The 26076-nt window shown below is 45.1% G+C and overlaps 2 protein-coding genes and 1 non-coding gene across 3 annotated transcripts in view; all 3 read left to right on the top strand.

The window, feature by feature from the left end:
• Nucleotides 1–26076, top strand: part of LOC126563846 (uncharacterized) — a 61157-nt gene that overhangs the window by 25580 nt on the left and 9501 nt on the right. The window contains 6 exon segments of the mRNA XM_050220621.1: nt 1923–2017; nt 18948–19059; nt 19140–19237; nt 24828–24948; nt 25062–25127; nt 25222–25306. Of these exon segments, the coding sequence (XP_050076578.1) occupies nt 1923–2017; nt 18948–19059; nt 19140–19237; nt 24828–24948; nt 25062–25127; nt 25222–25306 (577 nt within the window).
• On the top strand, nt 292–365 carry Trnat-agu (transfer RNA threonine (anticodon AGU)). Its single transcript has one exon. It is a non-coding gene; the product is annotated as a tRNA-Thr (tRNA).
• On the top strand, nt 12876–13989 carry LOC126564992 (zinc carboxypeptidase-like). The gene is made up of 2 exons (XM_050222125.1): nt 12876–12991; nt 13065–13989. The coding sequence occupies exons 1-2, from the start codon at nt 12876–12878 to the stop codon at nt 13987–13989; spliced, it is 1041 nt and encodes a 346-aa protein (XP_050078082.1).

A 26076-nucleotide genomic window follows, 5' to 3' on the forward strand; every position in this document is an offset into this window, starting at 1 on the left:
ACGGAGCATGTGTTTTTGCTTGATGTGACTGCCAGATCGCTTCTTTAATCCAAATCTAAATCGAAAGAAACTATGACGCAGTTCGTGTTTTAAAAACGTCAACAAAATACGCCCCTAATATCTGGCCATTAAGAGCTAAAAATAACTCACGAAGCATACGTGCGTACGTTGACGTAATGAGATGTATTGAGAACAATTGGATTGATAGAGAATTTTGTGCGTGTGTTCTGGGAGATCTGAATGCTGGGCCAGAAGTGTTTTTATTTTTAAGCTTATTCCTCTCTACACATCGGCGCCGTGGCTTAGTTGGTTAAAGCGCCTGTCTAGTAAACAGGAGATCGTGAGTTCGAATCTCGCCGGAGCCTGCACACTCTCTCATCCTCTAGACGCTGCTCTGCCTCCTCAGAGCACACGACCTCCAGGGGTTAATGAAGTTGGATGTAGTAGAGTTTAGAACAGTTATATTTTTGTCAACACTTCCCTTTCAGCAGACAAACAAGTTATGCTGCTGATTATAATAAACCCGTTCGTTCGTTCACCAAAAGAGGGAGAGACCGTTCAATTTTACACTTTTAATCCTATTAATCCTGACACCCGTTACTAAAGTTAATATCTTCATTTTCACATATTTTAAATCAGATCTCGAGTGGAACTCCAACAAACATAAAAAGAAGTCCCATTCAGCCCATTCCACACATCCGAAACCAGTTTTGTGTGCTCATGATTTTACACTCATTATCACCAGTAGTGGAGTACGTCCTCCGTACTAACGGGTTGATTAACTCATTTCTCCACACCATCTCCAATTTAATCCCTTTTTAGCTGTGGATTCCTGGCGCGTGTTTGGGATTTTACGCCACGGATTGGGATTTGCTGCACCCGATCCCATGCGGCTGTGTCTCTCCTTTCCCAGCTTCCCACATTCGACTGGCGAATTTTATCCTTCCATTCCACCTGGCTCCCTGGCTGTCTGCGATGGCGGTCGATGACTTTAAACCCCGACGCTCCGTCCATCGATGGAAGATAAATAAGTGCAATTAAGCCCGAAGCATAATTAACACTCCGCCACCGCGTAACATTCCGTGGCGCGTGTGATCATCCTCCCATAAGCCTCCCGCTTCACCGTTTGTGTCGGAAATTCGCAGCACCGGATCTGAGGGATGCCTTCGCCAGCTGGACAGGCAATTAAATAAAGTTGTTAACATGGGTCGATGAATGCTGTTTCTTGAATGACTTCCAATTCTATTGCACAAACGCGACCAGACGTGGTACCAAAGCGTTGTTTCGATGGGTGGTTGTCTCTAAGGGATTCCGAGGCTGATAATTAACCGCCCAGCTTTCGCGTGATCTACCCTTACATAGAGAGGGACCGGCCCAGCACAAAAAGGGAATGGTCTAGGATCGTGGTTCTCCTAGGGACGCTCTCTATACCAGCGCAATAGAGCACGGCTCTGCTGCTCCAGGTTTTCGCATCGATAGCACCACTATGCACACACTCTGGGGGCAGGCGGTGCTCGATGCGCAACTGGAAATGAAGCTTCACGATCGCCCAACGCGTAAGGCGTAATTGAGCCACCACCGGCACTTCCACCTTTAAGTTGGAATGATGCCAGACCCCCCCCCAGGATGGGAGTTTTATGGGCCTTTGAAGGAAAAGTGCCGCTACGCCGGCTGTCTGGCGGGGCTAATGATTCGCGAGGCGGTACTGCATCGAACCATTTTTGCAGTTAGAAAGGCGACGACTTTACACTCGATCCTACTATGTTTGGGGTGTCCGCGTGCTGCCGCTCAATCATGACCCAAGTGACAATTCTAATAAAGACACACCATGGTGCACGCGTCCATTTTTGCTCGACATCTTCATCAGTGAATAAAACGCAGTGAAGGTTAATGTTCTCGTGTTGCTTCGCCTCTCTTTACAGACATTCCTGCAAAATCTGTTCCGGCTGTTTGATATGGACAACGAGAACTTCTTGGTGCAGGATAAATGGATCGAACACCTCAAGGGCCGCCTGACGTAAGTGCCAAGCTCGTTTATTATTACTTAGCTCTTTCTTCTTCACACAATAGCTCATTTAAATTGATTGCGACTACAAATTTAAATCAATTTTAACTTCGCCGCGAAAAATTAACTGTTATTGCTCGAAAGCTGTAACTACCTTCGTATAATCCCTGGATGACCTTTTCCAATCCTTCGATACCTCCCACATTGATTACGTACACACACACACACGGCTGCAAATCAATTCACATTAACCTTATTTCGCTTTTCAAAAATCAATTCTTGTACACACCTTTTCATGAGGTTTCTCCCCAATTTTGTTTAGCCCAATTTACCCCACAGTCACGGTAGCCACATTTACTTGCGGATAAAGAAATGCAGCAAAGAAATGGTGCAGGCAAAACGGTTATGAATTATCTGCCACACAAAATCGGTCCGAACCCCGCTCCGTAAGCTCGTTTTTCATTCGTTCATCCCGATCGATCCGGGGTGTGGTCTGCTGGGTTGGTGGGACTTACCCTATACGAAACCAGAACGCTGCCCCACGGCGTATCCATTGTGTAGATTAAATTGTACGATAGCGTAGTAGTAACACGAGTAGTTTCAGTGAAATTGAATCCGTTCCCTCAATAGCCTCAATTGCCCACCATCGGCCACTGTTTTTGAAGGATCTCTTGTACGTCTCATGTGGACAAGCCTTTCAACTGATTGACCATATCGGTGCTCATCGAGTGCGACAGAGAGAGAGCGTGTGTCATAAGACGCATGTTTCTTTACACCGTATGTGTCCGAAGATCGTGGGGAAGAAGTTCAAACGAGGAACACTCGCTCACAATTTCGGGTGCACGCAATTCAATTTGTCAGCGTTGATTGTGTACCACCGGCCCTGGTGTGTTGGCAATCGGACACTCCAGGCCATCCACGATCGGCAGCTTGGGGTAATGTGGCGAGGTAATATTAAAATTAATACACGACATTTAACCCAACTCTCACAGCACACGTGACGCATCGGCATACAAGGCGTGCCCCAGGTAAATTTCTGACCACAACATCGTGTCCAGTACCGGCGTACCTTTATGATTTATGATGATGTGTTCCGTTTCATGTTTAATTTGATCTTGCGGATTATTACTCTCCCAGGCACGGGGTAACTCGTTCCACCCGTTAGCCATCGATTGATCGATTTTTACCTTCGCCATACTATGTACGTTGTGTAAAAATTGTTCGCCAAAAGGCACATTACTCTTCCGAAGGACTTTAAGCGGTGTAGTGCGGGGGCGAGTGTTCCTATCTAGCACGTGAATTGGGCGCGGTAAGAATGGGTTTTAAAACGAGATTAATAACGCCGCCGTTTTGCAGCCCATTCTGTTCAGCTGCGAGCGAGAAGATTTATCACCTTCACACGCAGATTAGTCGTATTTTGGAGGCTCTTTCGGCTTTGCCCGCTTGTTCACAGCGGGGTTTTTTTTAATCCGTGTTTAACCCTTTGCATCCCTTCTACGCACATCCGTTTGTAGCGGTTGTAACAGAGCTGAACTATAACAACAGCGCTTTAACACGCCCTCGTGTAAAAAAAAAAACATGCGCGTGGGTGGATACCAAAAATGTAGACAACGGTTGGCATTCGGTTGGGTGACAAATGTGCACCGATTGCACTCTATTGAACGGTCCATTTATAATGCAGCAGTGACCCATTCCCCCCCCGGAGAGGGCCGGCCGGGCAGGTTGATGAATGTGCAACATTTACTGTTCTTAAGCTGTTAAACAGCGCTCCTAATAAATTCGTCCATTTTTCATGTCCACAAGACAAGGATACCAGCAACACAATCGTTTCTCCTTCATTTGAATATTTTTTTCGACTTTCCGTTACGCCCTTAACTTAAGACGCTTGCATGCGTCTCCTTGCAGTTCAATTGGTAGAGAAATTCAATCGTTTCCTCAAATCATACACTTGTTGGACGGTTTCCGATCATTTTCCTGCGGGTGAATATGAAACGAAATCAGATCGTATGTACCCTCCCAAGCTACCGTTCTTTTCCAGACTTGTTATTCGTGCAAAACATTGAAACATTGGTGTTACTGGAAGGAAAACGAAATCGATCGTCTGCGATCTCGTGCGATTTCCATTCTGGAACAGATCGTAACCGCTGATAATGCTGCGGCTCTGCACAGAAGCATCATCCCGGTTTCCCGGTGGTCCCAATCAAGCCCGCAAAACATCGCTTGGATGACCATGGAACCATTCATACAAGCAGCGTGAAGAGTTGTACTGACGAAAGAAAAGCCACGGAATATGGATGGAGGTGGATGGAGAAAATATGTCCTACCATCAATCCATCGATCGTGTCTCGATCGGCGGAACCGCGGGAACCCGTTAGCGCGCAGATTCGATCAGAAGCACACCGAACGAAAACCGGGGCGCGAGACCTGTCTTGTAACTGCCTCCGGACAAGACGTCCAACGGACACCTTCTTTATGATGGAAAAGGGTTTACGCGCATGCCTATCCGCACTCAACACCATTCCGTGGGGACTTGCCAAGGGACAAAAGCTCCAGTGGTGGACCCGGTGTACTCGCGAACAGCATGTGTTTAGGGGTGTGCGCCGGTCGGTTGAGCCGTTAGAAAAGAGCTCCCTTTGAAGATACAGTATCCCCTAGGCGGGGAGTGAACCTACTGCGTGCACACACGCACGCACTCCTGTGTAGCTCAAAGAGCGATCTGCACCCCTTTTTGCGGGTGTTGATGAAGTAATAATAAATTTACAAAGACACCCTACAATGCTCACCGGTCGTAACAGTTGATAATTCATTTAACTCTCTCTTCTCCTCGCCCCTCGGCAAACTCCTCCTCGTCCTTACGCCCTACCCTAATGATCAATGAACGAAGACACGTCCACGTGGTTCGAAACTATTGGAGGCTTAATTGTTGAAATATTTTAGACCCGTTCGCTAGCAATCTCAGAGTTGATGCTGGGCAGCAGGGCGCCTCTCTAGGTGACTACAGCGATCCGCAAACGGCCCACACTCACTCCACTCTGGGGGATCAATAATCAAAGGGTGGGTTTGACCACTTTGATTGATTGCCCAGTGGTGGTTGTGGTGGTGGTTGAATCGCACGTTATTGTCGATGTTGCGTGACTTGAGAGCGCGTGTAGGCACAAAAGGCATCATTGTGCATTTGTCAAGCTACCAGTATGAATGGATGTCCACAATAACGCACCCAGATTATGAAAAAAAAAAAAAAAACAGTTACAGTGGTCCCGAAATATGAATGTTTATGACACTTGATAGCAATCGGTAAATATTTGGTACGGATTAAGATATTTGGTCGCCTTTTTACTTATGTTGCTGTCCGTTCATTCTCTTCAAGCCGAGCGCACATAAATTCGCAAAAAATGCACATAAACCGCTTAAAATAATTGTTCTCTATTATTTCTTAATTTTGCTGATCCTGCTCACTATACTCTGGCGCTGCAAGGTCCTGTGCTATGACCACCCGTTGTGCCATTCCTGTTGCTACATATATTTCATATTTGCATGCGCGTGCACGCGCGCTCGCACCCTTCAATTCCCGGGACCGAAAGTACTTGGAACTAAGTGTTTATGCGTTCCGAAATCGGCGCTAATTAGTGCACGGATTTGGAGTGATAGGGAGAGCGGGATCATAAAGCGAAGGTTCGTCCATTTTCGGGAGTTAGCAGTTAATGTACAATGCTCTTAAGTATCTGGCCCAAACATGGGCAAGAAGTCGCGCCTGATATTGAGATGTTGCCGATCCGATTATCCGCCAGCCAGGTCGATTTGTGTCGATCAAATTCGATCACGATTCGCGATTTATCGCACAATCCAAATCTCCATACTTAAAAGCAGGCCAGCTCGGAGTCGTAGCGTCGGAAACCAGCGCTTGAGAGAACGCTTGACGGAATCTTGATCTCATTTGCCACGACCACCGCACGTGGTCGGACCCCGGATCGAGTTCTCGGGTGGGTAGCGACAGTTGACCAACAAGAAGTGCTTCAGAAAAGAGTGTTTCGGTTGCGATAAATCTTAAATTTCAATCTTCTGGATTAAAGGGATAAAGAACACGCCGGAAAATAGAAACAGAACGTCCACAGTAAACCTTGCGCTCGCCTCCTTACGGTTACACAGAAGAAGAAAAGCAAAAGTGCTAAATTGAATTAAATTATTATAAAAATCCATTTACAGCTTCACGGTTTTCGAACCAAATATGGTAAAACTGGTTCAAACCGAGCTCGAGCACTGGCAGTTGGAGACTGTTGGGTCTCCACTCCACCCTAGATAGTTCCACCCAGGGGTAGCTTTCATCGATCAGGAAACCGTCGCCATAAGAAAACTCATCGCCCATCGCCCTCGACTGCTCCATACGCCTCGCAGTACGAAAATTGATACATTTCTCCAAACTCGCCAAAACCCGAGGTTACATTTGCGCGTCACGCGTGGAGCTAACGAGAAACGAAAGCACCGCCAGACAACGGGACTGGTGCGTGAGCATTTACTCAATCACTCGCTAGCATGTGTGTGTATGTGTGTGTGTGTGTGTGTGTGTGTGTGTGAGTGCGCCCGTCTCGACTGGCCGCGGCGAAGACACCTGACACCGCGAAAGGAGGTTATCAAATTTATCGTTACCCATGTTAGGGGCGGCTGGGTTGACTATTTTATGTGCGTTTTGACTGTTTTGACTGTTGGTCCCTGTGTAACATGTGCAAGGCAAGCGGCTGTTCACAGATTTGCAATCGGTCCGGAACACGGGGACAAGGGAATTTGATCCATTCGGAACGATTTCGACGACAGGGCTCGATGCCGAAGGTTGGTTGCTCTGCCGCCGGGCAAGATCTGATTCCTTCCAACCTGCCAACTGAGCCTACCGACCCAGAAGGACCACAGATGCGGCTTCCGCCCTTTGATCGTGAAAGCGCACTAAAATTGGATTATTTATGCGTGCGCTTTAACACGACGTCAAGTGCACACACGTTCTCACGCTAGCGACTGCAAGCCTTGACAGCATGATGAATATTCCGTTTTCGTATCTCCGAAAGATGCACCACGAATTGATGCAACAGGAAGGTATGGAAGAATATCTTTTAGTGCCCAAGTCGCAAACAAACTTTTCCTACAGTGATGTACAACATTCGTCGAATACTTTGTAATGCTTTCAAACTTCAATCTTCAAGGACACAAAGCTCAGACGATTCTTCTCGCCAACGAGTCCGTGCAATGAAATATGACTTCATGTTTATTAAATTCACTCACCTCAACACCTCATTAACATTGTGCACGATTCGGTTTCGGGAAAAAAAACCAAGCCCCGCGATCACGTTTCATCAGCAACTACAGATTGGAAAGCATGCTCCGGTAACGGCAGCGCCGTTTTCCTTTCGACAATTAAAATTCACTCGTTCTCGTTTAGGCGCTTGTGAGACGCTGGAATGCTAAAATCTTGTTTTCTGTTGATTAAAAATGAGCGTTCTGCAGTAACGAAGAAAAAAAAAAAAAAGACGAACGCACAAACCAACCAGATTACAATCCACCGGAGCATGTAATTGTTGCGAGGTGAAAACAACAAGAGAGCTCACCTTCGACATCGAATGCGTGCGACTAATGGATGAGTTAATTGTTCGAAATTTGATACCACACGAGAAGCGAGAAGCACGAGATACAACAACAACAAAAACAATCTCTTTTCGTGCAGTGACTTCGATCGAGTTGAGGGTGTCCCAAGACCCCAGAGGATGGGTGATGTTTTATGGATTTATTCAATCACCAAACATGTCCGTCGTTAATGGAAAAAAAAAATACTTCCGAGGCAAGGCGATACATTCCCACATTTACACGGTTGCGTTTTTACCTCTTGAACGATCCGCATCTCATGATATCTGGTCATATCTGGTAAGGAAGAAATATGTTCACATTATTCGCATTATTCGCAACAACAACAACAACAGCACGATTTACAGTTGGTACCTTACTTGTGATGGTGTTCCCTTTTGTAACAAGGGTCCTCACTAGCGGCGGTTTAAGAAGGACGAAAAACCGGACCCGTTCCCGTTCACCAGGTTCAATCGGAACCTGCACACCAGAGACCCATTGCTCATAATCGCTTCTCATAAATTGTCCTCAAATGGTGACCCGTTGTGCTATGCGTTTTTTGCAGTTCTCTGAAGTTCGCGAAGGATTCCCTGAAATTGATCTTAAATTCACACACAACATTCAGCTACCGAATTGAAGCTCCTTTCTCCGAGGCTTTCAAACACGCTGCTCTGCTTTCCTCCGTTGGTTTGGATTCGGTTTGTTGTGTACGAAACACATGCGTTTCAACCCCAATCACACACGGCTAGCCGACACCCGGGTAGCACCAAAACTCGATGCTGATGCAGCTCACCAAACAGATGCGAATTTATGAATGTAGAGCGCTCGACCATGCACATTCCATTGCGCACAGTGGACAGCGCACGCGAGATTCCACGATGGTCCGAAATGGCACACCCGGGGCTTCATTGCCGGTCCCAGCTTTTACCTTATCGGGGGATACGAGCTTCCTGCATTTCCTGCTCTTGGTGCTATGGTGGTCGTATGGTCGCTTTGCCCGTACATTGCGATAAAATCCCCTGGACACCGGTTAGACACGTATTTATTAAGCTACTGCCGTTGTGGAACCTTCACAGGATGACATACAGAAGAGCAAGACTGTTGTTGTTGCCCGCTGCTTGACACTATGCAGATGAAAGCATGCAGCTGATGATGGCTTCGATTATGATAATAATGGCTGTACCTTCTCAACCACGCAAAAAGACACGCGTGTCCCAATCAGCGGATGATGGAAGGTACAGCATCAGGTCGATAGGATCCGGACCTACCTCAGCTGAAAATTTACCGTACTGGCGTACCTCCGCTTGCGGACGTTAATTGCCACCGGTTTCTGTACCGTGGCAATAAAACTAATCGTCGTCGGCGCGCCCGCGCTACTCCTCGCGATCTAAATGGACTACGGCGCTCTCTCGCGCTCTATTCGGAACGTTCGGGCCATTCCTTTTTGCGCCTGCGACAGACCAAACCCCTTCGTGCCCGGTGCGATTTTGCTTTATATGTGCTGAAAACTAACGAGCTCTGCCCTTGCCGTTGCGTTGGAAGGTTCGCTTTCCTTGTTTTCGATTCTTTAAATCAATTACTACTATTTAACACCTTTTATATTTGAATTAATAAGTTTGCCCGATCCAGGCGTTGATTAGGCGTGGAGTGTTAGCGGTGAGACACATGGAACCGTGGAATTGACGCATTATGGCGTTTGAGGCTTGTCGATGCTGGTGGATGGCTGTTTTTGCCAACTTCGAAATGTACCTGTGTGTACCAACTTGGGATTTCTATTCTTGCATAGGAGTGGATTTGGAACATCCACGTGGCGACAGCTCGCAATATATGGTGCTGTTTGTTTGCTTCGCGGCTGCGCGGAAAATTGCCTGTGTACAAATGAGCATCGGAAAGGCGTTAATGAGTATGAGCCACATTTTGGGTGGTCTTGAATAGCTGTTATGGAGGGCGCCATTTATGGAGCTGCGTGCGCAGGGTGAGGCATGAAATTTGTTCCGAACGATCTGCAATTGGTGTCATGTTTTTTTTTTTTTTGATTGGGAAAGGAACGTCCTTGTTGGCGAGATATCTGATAAGCTGATAATCTTCTAGGACCGGACTCCGGACTCTGTTTAAAAGCTCTCTTCCTGTTTAGATCGCTTGCTGGATCATACTTACTGACATAGCGTTCCCACGGATTCGATGTACTACTTTGTAAAATAACGACAAATGAGGTGAGTCTTCCCTATTTGGACGCCTCCGAGACACCACCACCAAAGTCTTCCAGTTATTTACGGTACCACAACTTGTACGATAAAGTGGAACAAAATGTTTAATCAGACACCAATTTGTGTTCAGTCACCGGTCAATCGCCGTGCAGCGTAATTTCGTCCCACAACTTAGACTTACCTCCCCGCCGGTACACAGGACACACCCGGTTCTTTAGCTGCCTTTCAGCAGTTCAAAATCGGGCACACAAAATAATGTGTTAATCTTGCGTGTCGCGAGGTTACGCTGCAAATGTGCGCAAACCGAATGCACACAAATTGAGTTCTTATCCACCTGTTTATTTGCGGGTGAGGTCAGCCAGACTTTCGAACCCGCCCGGGACAGACGCACCGACGTGTCATAAGCTAACGACTTAACACCGAAAATTATGTACCATTTGCCCAAAATCGAAAGCGATCAGAAATCACCCCGGTTTTTGGTGGGTCCAATCAGATAGGCGGCAAGATATTCTGGATAGCGTGTAGGTGTACAGTGCGCGAGCACAGATTGGTTCTCCACTTAATTAGCATTGTGTCGTAATTGGGGTGTGTTTCGAACGTGTTTACGCACAAACATGCCGCGTTTATCAGCCAGTTTGTAATTAAGACAATCGGGACAGTGGATCCAATTAGGTGCAGAAACTTATGATCGTACCGAAGGCCTCTATTTCGAGCGACCGTACATAGGTGTTCGGTACGGCTGTAATACTTTGCCTCTTCTTCCGCTGGGCTTGTGTGTTGTCCGTCACGCAGAGGAAAATATCGATTGGAAAAGGAATGTGAACCGATTAATTCCTCTTCCTCAATTGGACGTCCTCGAATGGTGTTCGTGTCCCAGTGTGTCTTGCTGTAAGCTCCCGTGCTTGGTTCGAGCAATCGAGATGCGTGAAGGTGGTTGGAGCAGTCCGTCTCTAATTCACGCAAGTTTTCGCAATAACACGCTTCATTGCCAGGGATTTGTGCACAGTTGCTTGTCTCATCGATCGTAACTCACATTCCCTTGGGACAATCCAACGCAACTGGAACATGATGTGCGTTTGGGTGTGAATGAGTGGAACACTTTAATTGGATATTACAGTGATGTCATAAGCGAAGGATTTAACTCTTTAAAGAAGGGAGTACTTTAACATCACATACGATACAAGTGTTAATGCAATTAAAATGCTGCTCGTGGTGTGCTCAATTAAAAGCAATGTGTTCAATAAGAAAATTAATTGCTTTATTTAACAAACAATCGTGAAACTTGCTGATTTGCTGAACAATTTTATTTTTACGATCAATATATAGCGATAGAACAACACATCGAAGACTTTAGTTGTACTCAAACTTCATCTCGAACTTGATCTCCATAATGGTCTCGAAAGTAAAGCTATGTGCATTATTCGTCATATTAGCGAACGTAGACTGCAGAACCAATGTTATATTTCAGGAGAATTGCAACAATTCAAGCAACACTCCTTTAGAGTAAGTAACGCTTAATTTCTTCAACAACTTCAAACCATACTGATGACTATTATTCCAAACTCTTAGCTCTGGTTTACGAGCAAAAGACATTGACGAATTAAATCCATTAGACTTTTTCTTAACACACGACGAAACAAATGAATGGCTAGACTCGCTCATGGCTAAATACCCTGAAAAGTGCACGGTTCAAACGATTGGCAAATCGTACGAGGGACGCAACATCAACGCCATCACCATCAACCCATCCAAAGTCATGAAAGTCATCCTGGTGGCGGGCCTGCATCCACACGAATGGGTCGCCATGTCCTCCGCCATCTACATCATCCATGAGCTGGTTCGCAACTCCAATAGCTATCCGGAAGCGGCCCATTTCGAATGGCTTATCGTGCCAATCGCAAACCCAGACGGGTACAACTACACCAAAACTACTGATCGCAACTGGCCCAAAAACCGTTCCCCAGATGCGGCTGGCGTTGGAGTGAATCTGAACCGTAACTTCCCGTACAAGTGGGATGTGTTGCTTCAGCAGGCAGATACCGACCCTAGCGGAGATACGTACCGTGGTTCGGAACCTTTCTCTGCGCCAGAAACTGAAATTATAGGAGCATTCCTGCACCGTCACAAGGACGCACTTTTGTACGTCGATCTGCATGCGTACGGTCAATTTATTCTTATTCCCTGGGGATACACGGATGATGAGGCACCGAATGGTAATTTGTTGCGCTCGGTAGCACAAGCCGGATCGACGGCCATAATGTCGCGTTCGAGCCAAATCTACCAGGTCGGCACACCAGGCGAGCTAACGTACAAAGTGTCCGGTTCGAGTGTAGACTATGGCTATTCGCTCGGAATTAAAGTGTGTGTGGCGATCGAGTTGACAAAGGAGGGATTTCAAATTCCAACCCAAGATATCATCCCGCATGGTCAGGAAGCTCTAGCCGGTGTATTGGCAATGGCCGTTAACGTTAGCGAGTATTAGGAGCTAAATTATTTGTTGTTTTATTACTTAAAGTTTGAGACATTTTTCAACCACTTGTATAATAAATTATAAAATAAATAAAGATACAATTTAAATAGTAATATAAAATATTTTAATAAAAAATACTTAAATCAATTGCCTTTGAGTAAAAAGTTATTGTATGCTGAATTATTTGAAAAAAACATCATGGTACTACAATTGATGAAAATACAAGGTCCATTCAAAATTCGGATCCACTTCTGCCGTGTAAATTAATGTTAGACTGTGGCATCAAAAGACGATCAAAATGAAAAGTTCAACATTATTAGAAGTGTATTTTCATCTTGAAGAACTTTCTAAAAAAGGTTCTTTTTTCATTTTTTTTAGATGTATTTAATAGTTTCTCACTAAAATAATTTATAATTGGAGTTTATATCTGAAATCAATTAACTAAATTAACGAATTCCTTGCAATTTCGATACACATAATTTGCATGAAATTGCTAACCTTGTTTGACAGTATAAAACCAACTTTGCAGAACAAATTTAACGCTATTCATTCATTTAGCTTTGTTTGGAAACAATCTTGCACTCTCAAAATGACTCCTCACATAAGTTTACGTACAATCTCTTCGTTCATGTTGATGTTCGTCTCGGCAGCCATAATCATTTGTTTGCCAGTGTTTGAAGCTAACGATAACGAAATTCCAATAGAGTAAGTACTCTCGGCATTAGCTCAAATCATATCCATTTTCACCCTTACGGTTAAACATTGCTCCACACAACAGATGTCTGAATGAGACTAAATTGTCCTCCGATTACAATGTGTTTGACTTCTTCCTAACGTACAACGAAACCGAGGCATGGTTAACGGCACTGGCGACCGAATTCCCCGAAAAGTGTAGACTGCAATCGATAGGAAAATCGACCGAGGGTCGTGAAATCTTGGCCATCTCCATCTTCTACGATAAGCCGAAAACGGTCCTTCTTCTAAGCAACTTACGGGCCCGCGAATGGGTCGCAATGGCGTCCGCAGTCTACGCCATCCATGAGCTGATCCGCAATGTAGCCAAATATCCGTATGCGGCTGATTTTAACTGGATCATAGCTCCGATCACGAATCCGGACGGGTACGAGTACACCAAAATGCACGATCGCAAATGGTCCAAGACACGCTCGGTCCAAGCTGGTGGGAGCATTGGTGTTCAAATAGATAGCAATTTCGACATTAAGTGGGATGGTGGCTTTAGTGAAACGTTCGTCAAACCATCCGCACAATCGTACCGTGGACCGGAACCATTTTCCGAACCAGAAACGAGAGCAATTAAATCGCTGTTGGAGCGTTATAAGAACGCCACACTGATGGTTGACTTGCAGGCACACGGACCGTACGTCTTCATCCCGTGGACGCACACGCATGAACCGGCCCCAAACGTGGCATTGGCACGGATAGTGGCGGATGCCGGGCGGACCGCAATCTATCAAGAAACGGAACAGGAGTATGAGGTTGGAATCGTGTCCGACTTTTTACCATTCCAGTACGGCACCTGTCTCGATTATTGTTGCTCGGTCGGCATTCGTGTGTGCATAGCGTTGAAGCAAACGCTAACCGGGTACGAGATACGAACAGATGAAATCATTTATCATGGTCGGGAAGCGTTTGCGGCGGTTCACCAAATGGCTATAGAAGCTGATTGGCAGATGTGGAATTAGCCAACGAATGAATGAATTTTAGGGCATCAAATACATAATTTCTGATAGATCACGAACAGTTAGTTTTGTTTTTTGAATTATGTTTAATTCTGGGAGGAAGTCGAAGATAAATTGAATAATCTTTTGGACATACAGAATGCCTAATTGCTTGGTGCCTTGAAAAATTTCTTTTGAGAACTTTCCTCCGAGGTTAGTGTACGATAAAACGGTCTATTTGGTATTGCTCCAATCGTCCGGCAGACTGGCGTCGGTCGCTCTGAACTACCAAGCGCCCTAGCGTAATGTACTAATTACTTTTATTCAAACACAAATGCTATTTACCACATTTCATGTACTATTCGCTCCGCCAACATCAAACACAATTAATTAAATCAAATCATAACAATACCAATTTTAATTAGATATTGAATTGGCGTCAGAGGTTGGGGCTATAAAAGATCCTTCACGGCCATTCAAAAGGTAGTTTTGGTGTAGAATTCTTACTTGCAAAAGCTGCAATATGATTGCTAAAAACAGTTTCAACCAACGTTTCTTCTGGCTGTGGATATTGTACTCCGGCATTGCGTTCCCATTTGCTGTGAGGTACCGTAAACCCATTACTGTAATTCTTCTGCCCTGCATTAATTTTAGTATTTTATCACGTTTATAGCATCCCCGATCCAAATGCAGCCATGTCCTACTTTATGACATATAACGAGACGAACGATTTTATGCACACACTCGCCCGAATGTTTCCGGAAAGAGTCAAGGTGGGAACAATAGGCGTTACTGCCGAAGGTCGCGATATCAACATGATCGTCATAGATTACTTAGCACCGAAAAATATTACTATAGTAGCGAACCTGAATGCACGGGAATGGGCCGCTATGACGTCGGTCTTATACTTCATCTTAGAAATCATTTACAGACCCCAACATTATTCGAACCTGCTTCAATTCCGCTGGAACATTGTACCGATGGCTAACCCGGATGGGTACGAGTACACGATGAAGCAAGCCCGGTACTGGAATAAAAACCGCGCTCCACAATCGGACGGAAATGTTGGCGTTAATTTGAATGCCAACTTTGGATATCTTTGGGAGAATTCTAAACCCAATCCACCGTCGGATGATTTTTACCGTGGTTCAGCACCATTTTCTGAGCATGAAACAAGTGCAATTAGTGAACTGCTGTCCAGTACGATCAATTCCACCGTTCTGTACATCGATGTACATGCATCGGCTCAAAGCATATTCTATCCATGGACCTACACCGACAAACCAACGACAAATGTGAAGAAATTCAAATCAATTGCACAAGCTGGAGCAAACGCGGTGAAAGCCAAATTTGGCATTGTTTACGACATTGGTACATGGCCGGAACTGCGATTTTACGAATTGTACGGGACTAGTATCGATTATTGTAATTCTTTGTCGATAAATGCGTGCATGTGGCTTGATATTTCGAAGAATGGGTACGATCTGGAGACTGATGACATCGGAGGCTATGGGGAGCAAGCGTTAGAAGCAATTTTAGGAATGGCCAAAAAGGCGGACACTTTTTTCTAATCATAGAATCTTGTATTATTTAATGAGAAGAAATAAAGAAATGACGTTTATGTCACGCGATGAGGACCATTGAAAGTGAGTCTCAAAATACATTTATTCAGAACATGCAATAAACTTTGATGCATTTGAAAAGCATTTGATGTTAGGCAAACAATACGATTGTTATAATTACTATACAAACGAGTTTAATGCAACTGCATTCTTATCGATATTATTAAAAATTACAATTTATATTATGCGCTTCTGTAATTACTAACTTAATACGAGGGACTTGAATGGTAAGATTATATAAATGCCACTCTCCAACGAATAGACGCCATTACTTCACTTTCCTAGCGTCACTCAGTACATTGTTGAACATGTTTTTCATACTGAGACTGGTGCTGTTTCTTGTTATACCCATAAACTGTCTCCAGATCACACCTAATCCGCTAGCAAATAGGTATGAATTTCAGCTCTGGAGTGGAAACATATCAATTATCACACTTGATCGATTTCAGTTTACTTGCCGGCCCAGCCAATTCTATCAATCACTTCCTATCCTACGAAGAAACGAACGAGTTCTTAAGCCACACAGCGGAGAACTTTGGGGACAAGGTAGATATGATCAAAATTGGACAAACTGCATTAGGTCGTGACATCAACATGCTCGCCATAAACACGTACGCTACAAAAACGGTCATCCTGGTAGCGAACCTACACGCACGCGAATGGGCCGCAATGACTACCGCGCTTTACATCATCTCACAGCTCGTATACAATCGTGATCAGTATCCGGAGCTAATGGATTTACGCTGGATGATTATTCCTATGGCGAATCCGGACGGATACACGTACACGAGAAACTACGATCGCTACTGGAGTAAGAACCGAGCTCCACAGCTCGGTGGCACATTCGGTGTCGATTTGAATCGAAACTTTGGATACATGTGGGGCAAGAATAAGAATCCTGCAGTTCCGGAGAGCCGTGCGTTCAATGGGCCGGAAGCATTTTCCGAGGCGGAGAGTACTGCTATCGGTAAACTACTGGAACAGTACAGTGCCAACACGATACTCTTTTTGGATATGCACACGTTTGGAAATCATATATTTTACCCGTGGAGCTACACAACCGATCCAGCGCCGGATGGTACGAAGGCACGTGCGGTGGGTCTTGCTGGAGCGGATGCGATGCGGGCTAAGTATGGACAATACTATACGGTAGGAACAGCTGCCTATCTGTTCGAACGAGTGTACGGCACAAGTGTGGATTATTGTCATTCCCTCGGCATAAATGTGTGCCTGTGGTTTGAGATGACCAAAGAAGGGTACCAGTTTGGGGAGGAGCTAATAGTGCCTTACGGGGAAGAAGCTTGGTACGGAATTCAAACGATGGTGTTGAAGGCCAATGAGGTAGTTGATGTAAATTATCCTGAATGATGAGTTCGAAGGGTATTGTTTGCAGATGGGAGAAGAATTAGATCGCATCGAAATTGGATGATAACATTAAATAAAGAATAAAGATTTGGTAAGGGCTCCCTAAGCATACGTTATACTCCAATTTCTTCTTGATCTGAGGTCTGGATCTGTTTAGTGACCTATAAAAGAAAGAAAAGCTTCGACACCTTTCCGACTCATAGTTTGGAGGCTCTATCAAGGAAAGCCTTACCCTTACGGAAAGTCTTTGGCTGTAGGTCCCTCAGAACATTCCCTGAAGATCATTACCTCCTGCTATTGTCTCCGTTAAACCCTCAACTAGCTCAAATCCAGACGTCTCCGTTCCACATGATTTAATAATCTAAATAAATCAGTCGTCAATTACGCTTAATTATATTATAATTATAAACAAAATTATAAATAAAATTCATTGAAAAATTGTTATGATTGCTCGATGATTATTTTCAGTACTGATGTAATTGCTGTTATTCAAAACAATATCAACCAATCTGCATTTATAAATATGAGGAACGTTAATAAAAAATTTCAATTAACTGAAAGTGTTGATCAAAAGTTCACACCAACGAAACTATGGCTTCGGAGAAATTTTACAAGCCTCTTTACTTGGTGTGTCTATCCTTTCTCATCATACCCAACACAAACGGTCTGCAGAATTTCTCCTTACGACAATCTCGGTACGATATACAGCAGCAAGTGAATTCGTTACAAAACCGTCAGTCACCTAATAACGCGATAATTCATTTCAGTGATCCTTCCGATCCTAGCTATGCGCTCAACAACTTCCTATCCTACGAAGAAACCAAAGATTTCATGGCGCTTACGGCTCAACGTTTCTCGGACCGGGTAAGCTTCGAAAAACTAGGCGAAACTGCGCTGGGTCGTGACATCAATATGCTCGTGATAAACACGTACGCAGCGAAAACGGTCATCCTGGTAGCGAACCTACACGCACGAGAATGGGCCACGATGACTTCCGCCATTTACATCATAACCGAACTGGTGCACAACGGGGAGAAGTATCCGGAGCTGAAGGATATCCGATGGATGATTATGCCGATCTCGAATCCCGATGGGTACGAATACAGTCGAGAGACCGATCGCTACTGGAGTAAAAATCGATCGCCACAGCCTGGTGGAACGGTCGGTGTCGATTTGAACGGGAACTTTGGACACATGTGGGACAAGAATGAGAAACCTAGCAATCCCGAAGATCGAACGTACCGAGGTCCAGCAGCCTTTTCTGAACAGGAAACCATCGCAATAAGCGGGCTGTTGGTAGATTTTGCTTTCGACACAATTTTGTACGTCGATATGCATTCGTTTGGAAATCATATTTTTCACCCTTGGGGTTATACACGTGAGCCAGCTCCGGACGCTGAGGTAGCTAAAGCTGTAGCGTTTGCCGGTGCGGATGCAATACGGGCTAAGTTTCAGGAATACTACACCGTCGGTACACCATCATCTTTGTACTATAATGTGTTCGGAACGAGTATGGATTATTGTCAAATTCTAGCGATAAACGCGTGCGTCTGGCTTGAGATGACCAACAGTGGGTTTCAGTTTGAAGAGGACAAGATTATACCATACGGTGAAGAAGCTTGGGAAGGCATTCGGGCAATGGCAATCAAAGCGGATGAGATGTCTAATCTGTTGAAGATTGTTTAGCAATTTTAATTGGCAAATATAGAGCGAAGCATTATTTAGAAATACACCAAAAAACGTGGATTAGCAGCATTTCTCTGTCACTTACTGTTTAGTTGAAGTTTTTGTGGTATAAGCTGACGAATAATGGACATATTTTGGTCCATTATGGTGCTGAGGGTTAATAATGACTTTGGGAATTGAATTGTTACAATAAAACGAAATATTTCATGCATTGCAAACTTCGTACAGAATACTGATATTTTATTACATACAAGCTGGTCTTTTAGCTAACTTTTCTGTCTTTTCTTCCGTTTTTATTCCTCTCTATAGCGATGAAAAACAAATCGACTTTGCCGAACAGCTCGAATCGGTAGCGTACGTCCTATGTGGAGACGGAACGGTAACATATGACAAATTCTGCCAAATATGGCATGCCAAAGGGGTAAGTAATCCACACTGACTGCTATCTTCCGCTGCGGCACAACAGCTGACGACGTGTCACGGCCTTTCTCACCAAAACAGATTCTTGATAAGCTGTACCGACTAATCGACGTTGATTCCACCAACCTAGTATCGACCAATCAAATAATGGAGTTCATCTCGAACCTCACCAACTCACGGTAAGTAACGGTCACGTCAAAACCCCCTTCGATTTGAAACATTCCAACAGCATTTCGATCGAATAATTAAACCTTCCATACCATTAGGGGAACTAAAAAGGGGTTTCCCGCTTGTGCGAAACCGATGTGCCGATGGATAATTAAATCCGTCACAACCATTCCAACACCTTCGCACATATGAACACTGGCGGCCCCCTATTTCAATCACCGACACACCGTCGTGATTAGTTTTTCCCAAATGAGGTAGACATGCTGGGCAGGCGGCCACGCTGAAGCCTTGATCAAGGAAAACAGTCGCTCGTCGGCTTGTCGCGCGGTATCCGTCAACGTCGACCGCTAACGTGCTCTTGTCGATCGGTTTCGGTAAAGGAGACGATGTTTTGCTCACTTTCTTCGAAACCATCTATGGGTATTGGAATCGGAGAAAAGCGGCAGATCTTAATCGTGCTAGGGTTAATGCAGTGCTAGGAAAAAAAAAGTAAGACGGAGTCATGACCGCTCTATCCATCATTCGTTGGGGCTCCGGTGCAGTGGACTTTACAATGTTTTTTGTAGGGGAAAAAATGGCGGATCGTCATGACTTCACATTATGCTTGACACTTGCCCGTATTCCTTTGTAAGTACAGAGATAGTAGATTCATCATCTAAATCATTCTATTAGGAGGACTCCAGCACAGCGTCTCCTACCTTAATCAGCAACGAAATCGATTTTCCTTTACACCGCCTTATGAGGACCTATATCTAAAGCATCAACCAGACCGGTTTGCAAGTGGAGTCGTTAACTTCTTTGATCGTGTTTGATCGTTTGCGATAAGATCATCCGATCGATACCGGTCTATCGCGTCTACCTCACGGCAAATCATGGTAGATCTTAGCGATTTGATGGACAGCAAAATTACGGTAGCACCGCTAGTGCCAAGCCCTGTCGAACGGGCAAGTGAAGAGTAGTTTACTACCAGCTTTAACGCACTTGATATACACACAAACTCGTATCGCAAAAAAAAGACCAGACGATGCGCGGTGCTAAAGTGAGCCCATTACGTGGCAAAATCCTGATCGGAAAACCAAAAGCGGTAGCGATATTACACTGCATAAATTAGATACACCCTTCTGGTACATCACAAACAGACACAACACTCAACGCAACCCAGCAATCTCCTATTGAACACGATCGCGATCACCGGAGAGATCTGCTGGCAGAGGAACATCTCTTTACTCAGTGTGGTACCGTTACGCACAATACGAGCAAGAACCAATTAAAGTGACAGTAACGTGCCACTACTAGCACCACTCAACGCCATCGTCGCCACTGGGCCAGGCTTTGATTGACTAGTGATTCGCGAGGTTCGAACAAGAATGAATTTGAGATGCTGCTTTCGATATGGCTGAAGTGTTCAATCAGACGTGCCGTTTTTGGACTGCACGAGAACCAGTGGTTGGCAACTTAAGCTAAGTAACAGTGCGTTGAAATAGCTTTTACTTTGAGTAATTATGCATATGAGAACAAAAACGGGACACAGGAGTATCAAAATGATCGAAAAGCTATCTCAAAAAGAGTTTGTGGCGCTGATCTGAAGATCATGTAGACGACAACGATGGACGAAGGTGGAAACTATAACTGCTCTTGCAATTTTATCTTTGTTCATCAGTCAGTTCATCATCAGTCCCTGGATCCTAAGAAGTGATGTAGATTGAAACCAAATTTAAATGTGCATTGACCACCACTGCTCTAGCAGCCCGAAGATAGATGATGCGACAACGATCGATATGGCAAGAATTTCGTTCATCACTTGCTGCTGCAGCACGGTGACAGCATGGAGTCACAAGATGGTCATGATCTTTATCTCTCTATACGTGACTGCAAGCATGTCCGATACGTTGTCGTACAGCGAGCCGGACTTTCCACACACTCATTCATTCTTCGTCCATTGTAGCCACTACAGCTTGACTGCTAGGTTGAACAGACGCAGTGCGAGCCCATTCAGCTGCTTTCGACACGATCCTTTCAGATGTTTGCTCTTAACTATTCACCGGTCCCGCGTAGTCCACAATGCACTGCCCGGCCACGCGTACTCACCACCTGTAGTGTTAGCGCTGCAGTGGCTTTCGGGACGCGAAGACCTAGCGCAAATGGATACATTTTACCGATTGACAAATCGTAAATCATGCGCACCCGCGGGTTGCACGTTGACGGCGTACCTCCATCTACTCGCTGCGTACGATTACGCACCGGAGGGCACACACCGGGTCCGAACCAGCTTCCCAGACGGTTCATAAATTATGTCGCGAAAAGTAATAAAATAAATGGAATGGAAGAACCAGATGAGATGAGGCTCACTTACCCAAGGGGGATCGTAAGCCGTTCAGCTAATCAGCAACTGATCGGTTTCTGCTGCTGCTGCCACATATTTGGTGGCTTCCTGCCCCTGCTTACTGCTTCGAGGAACCTTCCAACCGGCAGACCAATGAGAGAGAATTTCACGCACACAATCTTCTGCCATTGGGGAAGTTATTGATAAATAGCTCGCGAGTACATGATTTATCGATCGCCAGCACTTGCGTGAATGTTAACAAGTATATTAGAAAAAATGAAAGCCTAGCATTTGCTTTTATTTTCGCATCTCAAGACGATTACCCTGGTGGTGAGGGTTTCGGTGGCACATATCGACGACCTATTGAAAATGGGGAAACATAATTTACGAGCTGAGAAACAAGAAGGGGGCATTTGAAATAGTTGCAGACAGACGAACAACACGGTGGCAACGCAATGAGCAGGAATTAGACAACCCCGAGCAGTGCTGCTGCCTCACCTAACCGAAAAGATGCGAATCCAGAAGCGCTGCCAGGGCGAATGATTCATCAGCTTACGGAACCCGTATCATGGGTACCAGTGGTGCCGATCGTAATTTCTGATCAATGCGAAAAATAGCTTCCACAAACAAGGCAAGGCAAGAAACTGTATATTCACATTCGAAATGTGTTTGGCGTGCGTGCATTCTTCAGCCAGGTCTCGAGAGGTTCGTGCTGCATTCGCATAAAGTTGCTTATTGCTGTTTGCACCCGGATTCATTCGTGGGAATGGATTGGTTGCAACGATGATGATGCGTGATTATGGTAAATAATTAATATGTTTCGACCATATTTTGTCGGATGTGTGCAGCTACCGCTGCCTTACTTTTTCGGAATTTTGTGGCCCCTGTACGATTTCACCAGATGACATTGGTGGTGCTTTTGGAAAGCGTGTAAACTGGAGCACTCTAGGTAGAGAGTTCCGACATTTTGTTGCCTCATGTTGATTCCTGTCCCAAAAATTCCTGTCAAATGCAAAGTCGTCTACGTGGTGTGCTAACACTTGAAGCTAAAAAGACACGATACAAGCGTCAAGTGTCGATCGTTTGCCAAAAAGACTTCAATTTCGCTTGAGCGTAGCCCTTTCGCTCAAGCAATTCGTGACTAACTTTGACAAACTGCAAAACACTCCATCATGCCCCACAAAACACCTCCCAATTGTCACGTTTTGTTTACTTTTACAACAAACTGGCCGGAAAAAACACCGAACGCAGATTAAACATACAGAATAATAGTAGCCTGATGGTCCGTCGATTTTGCCGCTGAAGTAGATAGTTTTACTTGAGTTTTCTTCACCGCACGACACGGTCCAGGCGAAATAACGCCACCGAATGCCAAGTCACGAACCAGGAAAACGTTGTTGATCATCATCATCATCATCATCATCATCACAATAAAGACAAACATTCCATACGCTCCCTTGGTCGCGTGGATCGCGCGATCTTTTGGGGATGGATTAGATTTCGCGACGAATTTCGAGGCACTCGCCATTTTTTCGAACACAACCGTGCCGTGTCAATCGCGACCATTGATCGAGTACTGTATTGCGTGACCTGCGCCCTCTGTATATTGGAAGAAATCCGTTTACCGCTCGGTTAGCTTGAGATGCGGGCGTAGCAGACGCTGGACGACACCGGAGATCCTTGCAGTAGCAGATGGAATGATTTATTTCTCGCGCAATCTCGTGGATTCTTGTTTGATCGTGCACGTGTGCCACCCTGAGATGGATGATGTGCGGAAAAAAGTCCACGGCGTACATATGGCTAATCAAGATTTATAGACGGTCTGGTTGTCCAACGCTCCATGCTGCCCCATAATGGAGAATGGCTAAGCGATTTGTCAACGCGAGGAAGAGACAGAGATCGGTAAACGATCGTTTTCCACTGCGCGAGGATGGAGGAAGCATCCATTTGTTGTAAATAATGTTACACACGACTGTTGGAAATGCAGCCGCGATCATTACATATGCATATGCCATGTGTCTTCTTTAAATCAAGTAATGCTTCAACAAAATGAAGTCTCCACTGTCGAACTACCACTGTAGAACTAAATCGACAACATCTGGCGAACGGACTGCGGCCCACATACACACACACACGCACATCTTCGGACGTTCGTCCTTGGCCAACATGACTGTTACGATTTGGAGTTACTCGCGTGCAGCTGCGCATAAGTTCCCTATCTGGCTGTCATTTGCCCCGAAGGCATCAACAACAGCAACGACTACCCTTGTTTTATTTTTTGAGGAAATTCCACCTTAACGCCAGCCCAACGATACGGCCCAATTCGGCAGAAGTAATCACGGTTTCGGGGGAAGGGAGGAGGGAGCCAAAGAAAGCCAATTAACCATTTTTTCGCCCAATGATTCACAGGCGCGCTTTCAAGCTATCAGGCGCGTGTGCACTTCTCAAGGTGATACCTTTCCTTCGAATTCGCTCACAGCGCACAGATCGATTATCTGTGAAGCCCGAACCCGAGTGTTTACCATGTTTGGTACTACCTGAGCCTGAGCAAAGGCTTGAAAAACACTTGTCTTCCAATCGCCGAAGGTTCGGTGGCTTTCTTATTTGCAGCATTGCCTTTTGTTGGCAAAGGAAAACTTGGAGCGGCACAAACAATAGACAACTGGGCCCGGGGGTTGCGAATGATGAAGTGTAAATTGATCCCTTAAATGGGGTTTTCTTGAGATGCAACCTATTCACGTCAAACGGTGCCACACGAAGGCAACAGATGTCAATTAATTGCTGAAGACATAATTAATATCGCTGTTATCGGGCGTTGGGTAATATTAATTGATAAAGAAAAATTGTTTGACCATTTCAAGAACAAAAGAGGTTGGTAAGAGTGAATGACTTGGTAAAATCAACTTCAATTATAAAAGATTGAAAAAGTCATGTATCCAAGGAGTCACGAAGGCTACCAAAATTGGTCCACATAACCTTTTCCCACTCAATGACGAGGGTGACAGGTGGGATGGAACAAGCATAATCCATATTGGGCAAAGCGATGCGTTGTTTTGTTTTAGTTTTGTCACATGGGGCCATGATCGTACTGGATCGGCCACGATCAGCTAAAAGAAGATCCGTGAAGATTTAACATTAATTGATGCACTTTAGTAGACCTAGTATTACTAATTGCTTGGCTTTTTTTTTTGTGTAAAATGCCAAGGACCGACGTCAACCGTCAAAAACTGTTTCAACCAAAATTTTGAACCACAACATATTGCTTTCCTATTTTCCAGCCCAAGAACAGGGTTCGACAAATCTTCCCTGGAACGGTTGGAGCAACTGTTCATTAAAACGGTCGGCAACGAGAAGGAGATTCGCCGGGAGGAGTTTAAGAAAATTGTTACCTCCAAAAACGTAAGTATCGGCTAGGGCTGACCTAGCTCCAGCCGGAACGGACAAATCCAAATTACCTCCGGTAATGGGACACGTGTATCATTTCCATTTCTACAATTCACACACACACACAGCCATTCTTCACCGAGCGTGTGTTCCAAATCTTCGACAAGGACAACTCGGGTTCCATCTCGCTACAGGTAGGTTTGGCGACGGGTGACATTTGCGTTTCCGAAACCACTCATTTGCTGCTTTTAATTTTTTTTTGCCGTTATGCTCTCGCTCTTCACACAGGAATTCATCGATGCCATCCACCAGTTTGCCGGACAGTCGCCAGAGGACAAAATTAAGTTCCTCTTCAAAGTGTATGATTTAGACGGTACGGACGGCGAACATCGATTCCGATTGATTTATCCTCCCCTAATTGGGACAATCGATAATTAATAGACAGTTCGGAGAGCTTACGGTTGTTGTGGCGAATCAAGCGCTATACTTATGCACCGTCCCGCAATCGATTTAAACGAATTGCTACAGGAAATGACGGAACGCGGTCGATTGCCCCGTGTGTTTGTTTCCGAATATCCCAATCGTTGGCACATAATCGCCACAGGCTTAAAATTGGTTTCACTTGCTTTAACGCCTTCAAAAAGATGAAAGCTGCTGCTGAGGCCCTTTTTTTTGTTGGTTGCTGTTCAAATAACCACCGACCTCACGCAACACGAACCCTGACAGCTCACGTCAACGTTTGCTTTTTATGTTGGCCAGATTTCTCTATAGCCGTGTAACCGCACACCGAGCTTCCGTGCGTGTGTACATCTATCAACGTACGTAACGCCGCACATAACCACACAATATAATACACACGAAGCTATTCATTGAACAATCGAACTGCTCAGCTTTGGTGAGCTTGACCGCTCAAGGAATGTTCCACTCTCGACCAACTGTCAATCTGGTGTCAAATATTCGAGCAATAATCTTCTCCAGGAGCCGCACCTCGTCTACTTAGGCCGGCCCGTGCTTGTACCATGAATGAAAGCATTTGTCAAGCAAGCTAAACATTGGCAAGAGAGAGCCACCAACATCCAGGGTTTCTTTGGCGGGGGAACAAGGCAAACCCAGCACCGTTCCTCACCTGAAGAATGCCACGAT

This window comes from Anopheles maculipalpis, chromosome 3RL, assembly GCF_943734695.1.
Source record: "Anopheles maculipalpis chromosome 3RL, idAnoMacuDA_375_x, whole genome shotgun sequence".
Lineage (NCBI taxonomy): Eukaryota > Metazoa > Arthropoda > Insecta > Diptera > Culicidae > Anopheles > Anopheles maculipalpis.

What these genes read in the sequence shown, in the direction of transcription:
- LOC126564992 (XM_050222125.1), top strand. Translation starts at nt 12,876, where the DNA reads ATGACTCCTCACATAAGTTTACGTACAATCTCTTCGTTCATGTTGATG. An exon ending in GATAACGAAATTCCAATAGA is followed by an intron (nt 12,992 to 13,064) that starts GTAAGTACTCTC and finishes TCCACACAACAG; the next exon opens with ATGTCTGAATGAGACTAAAT.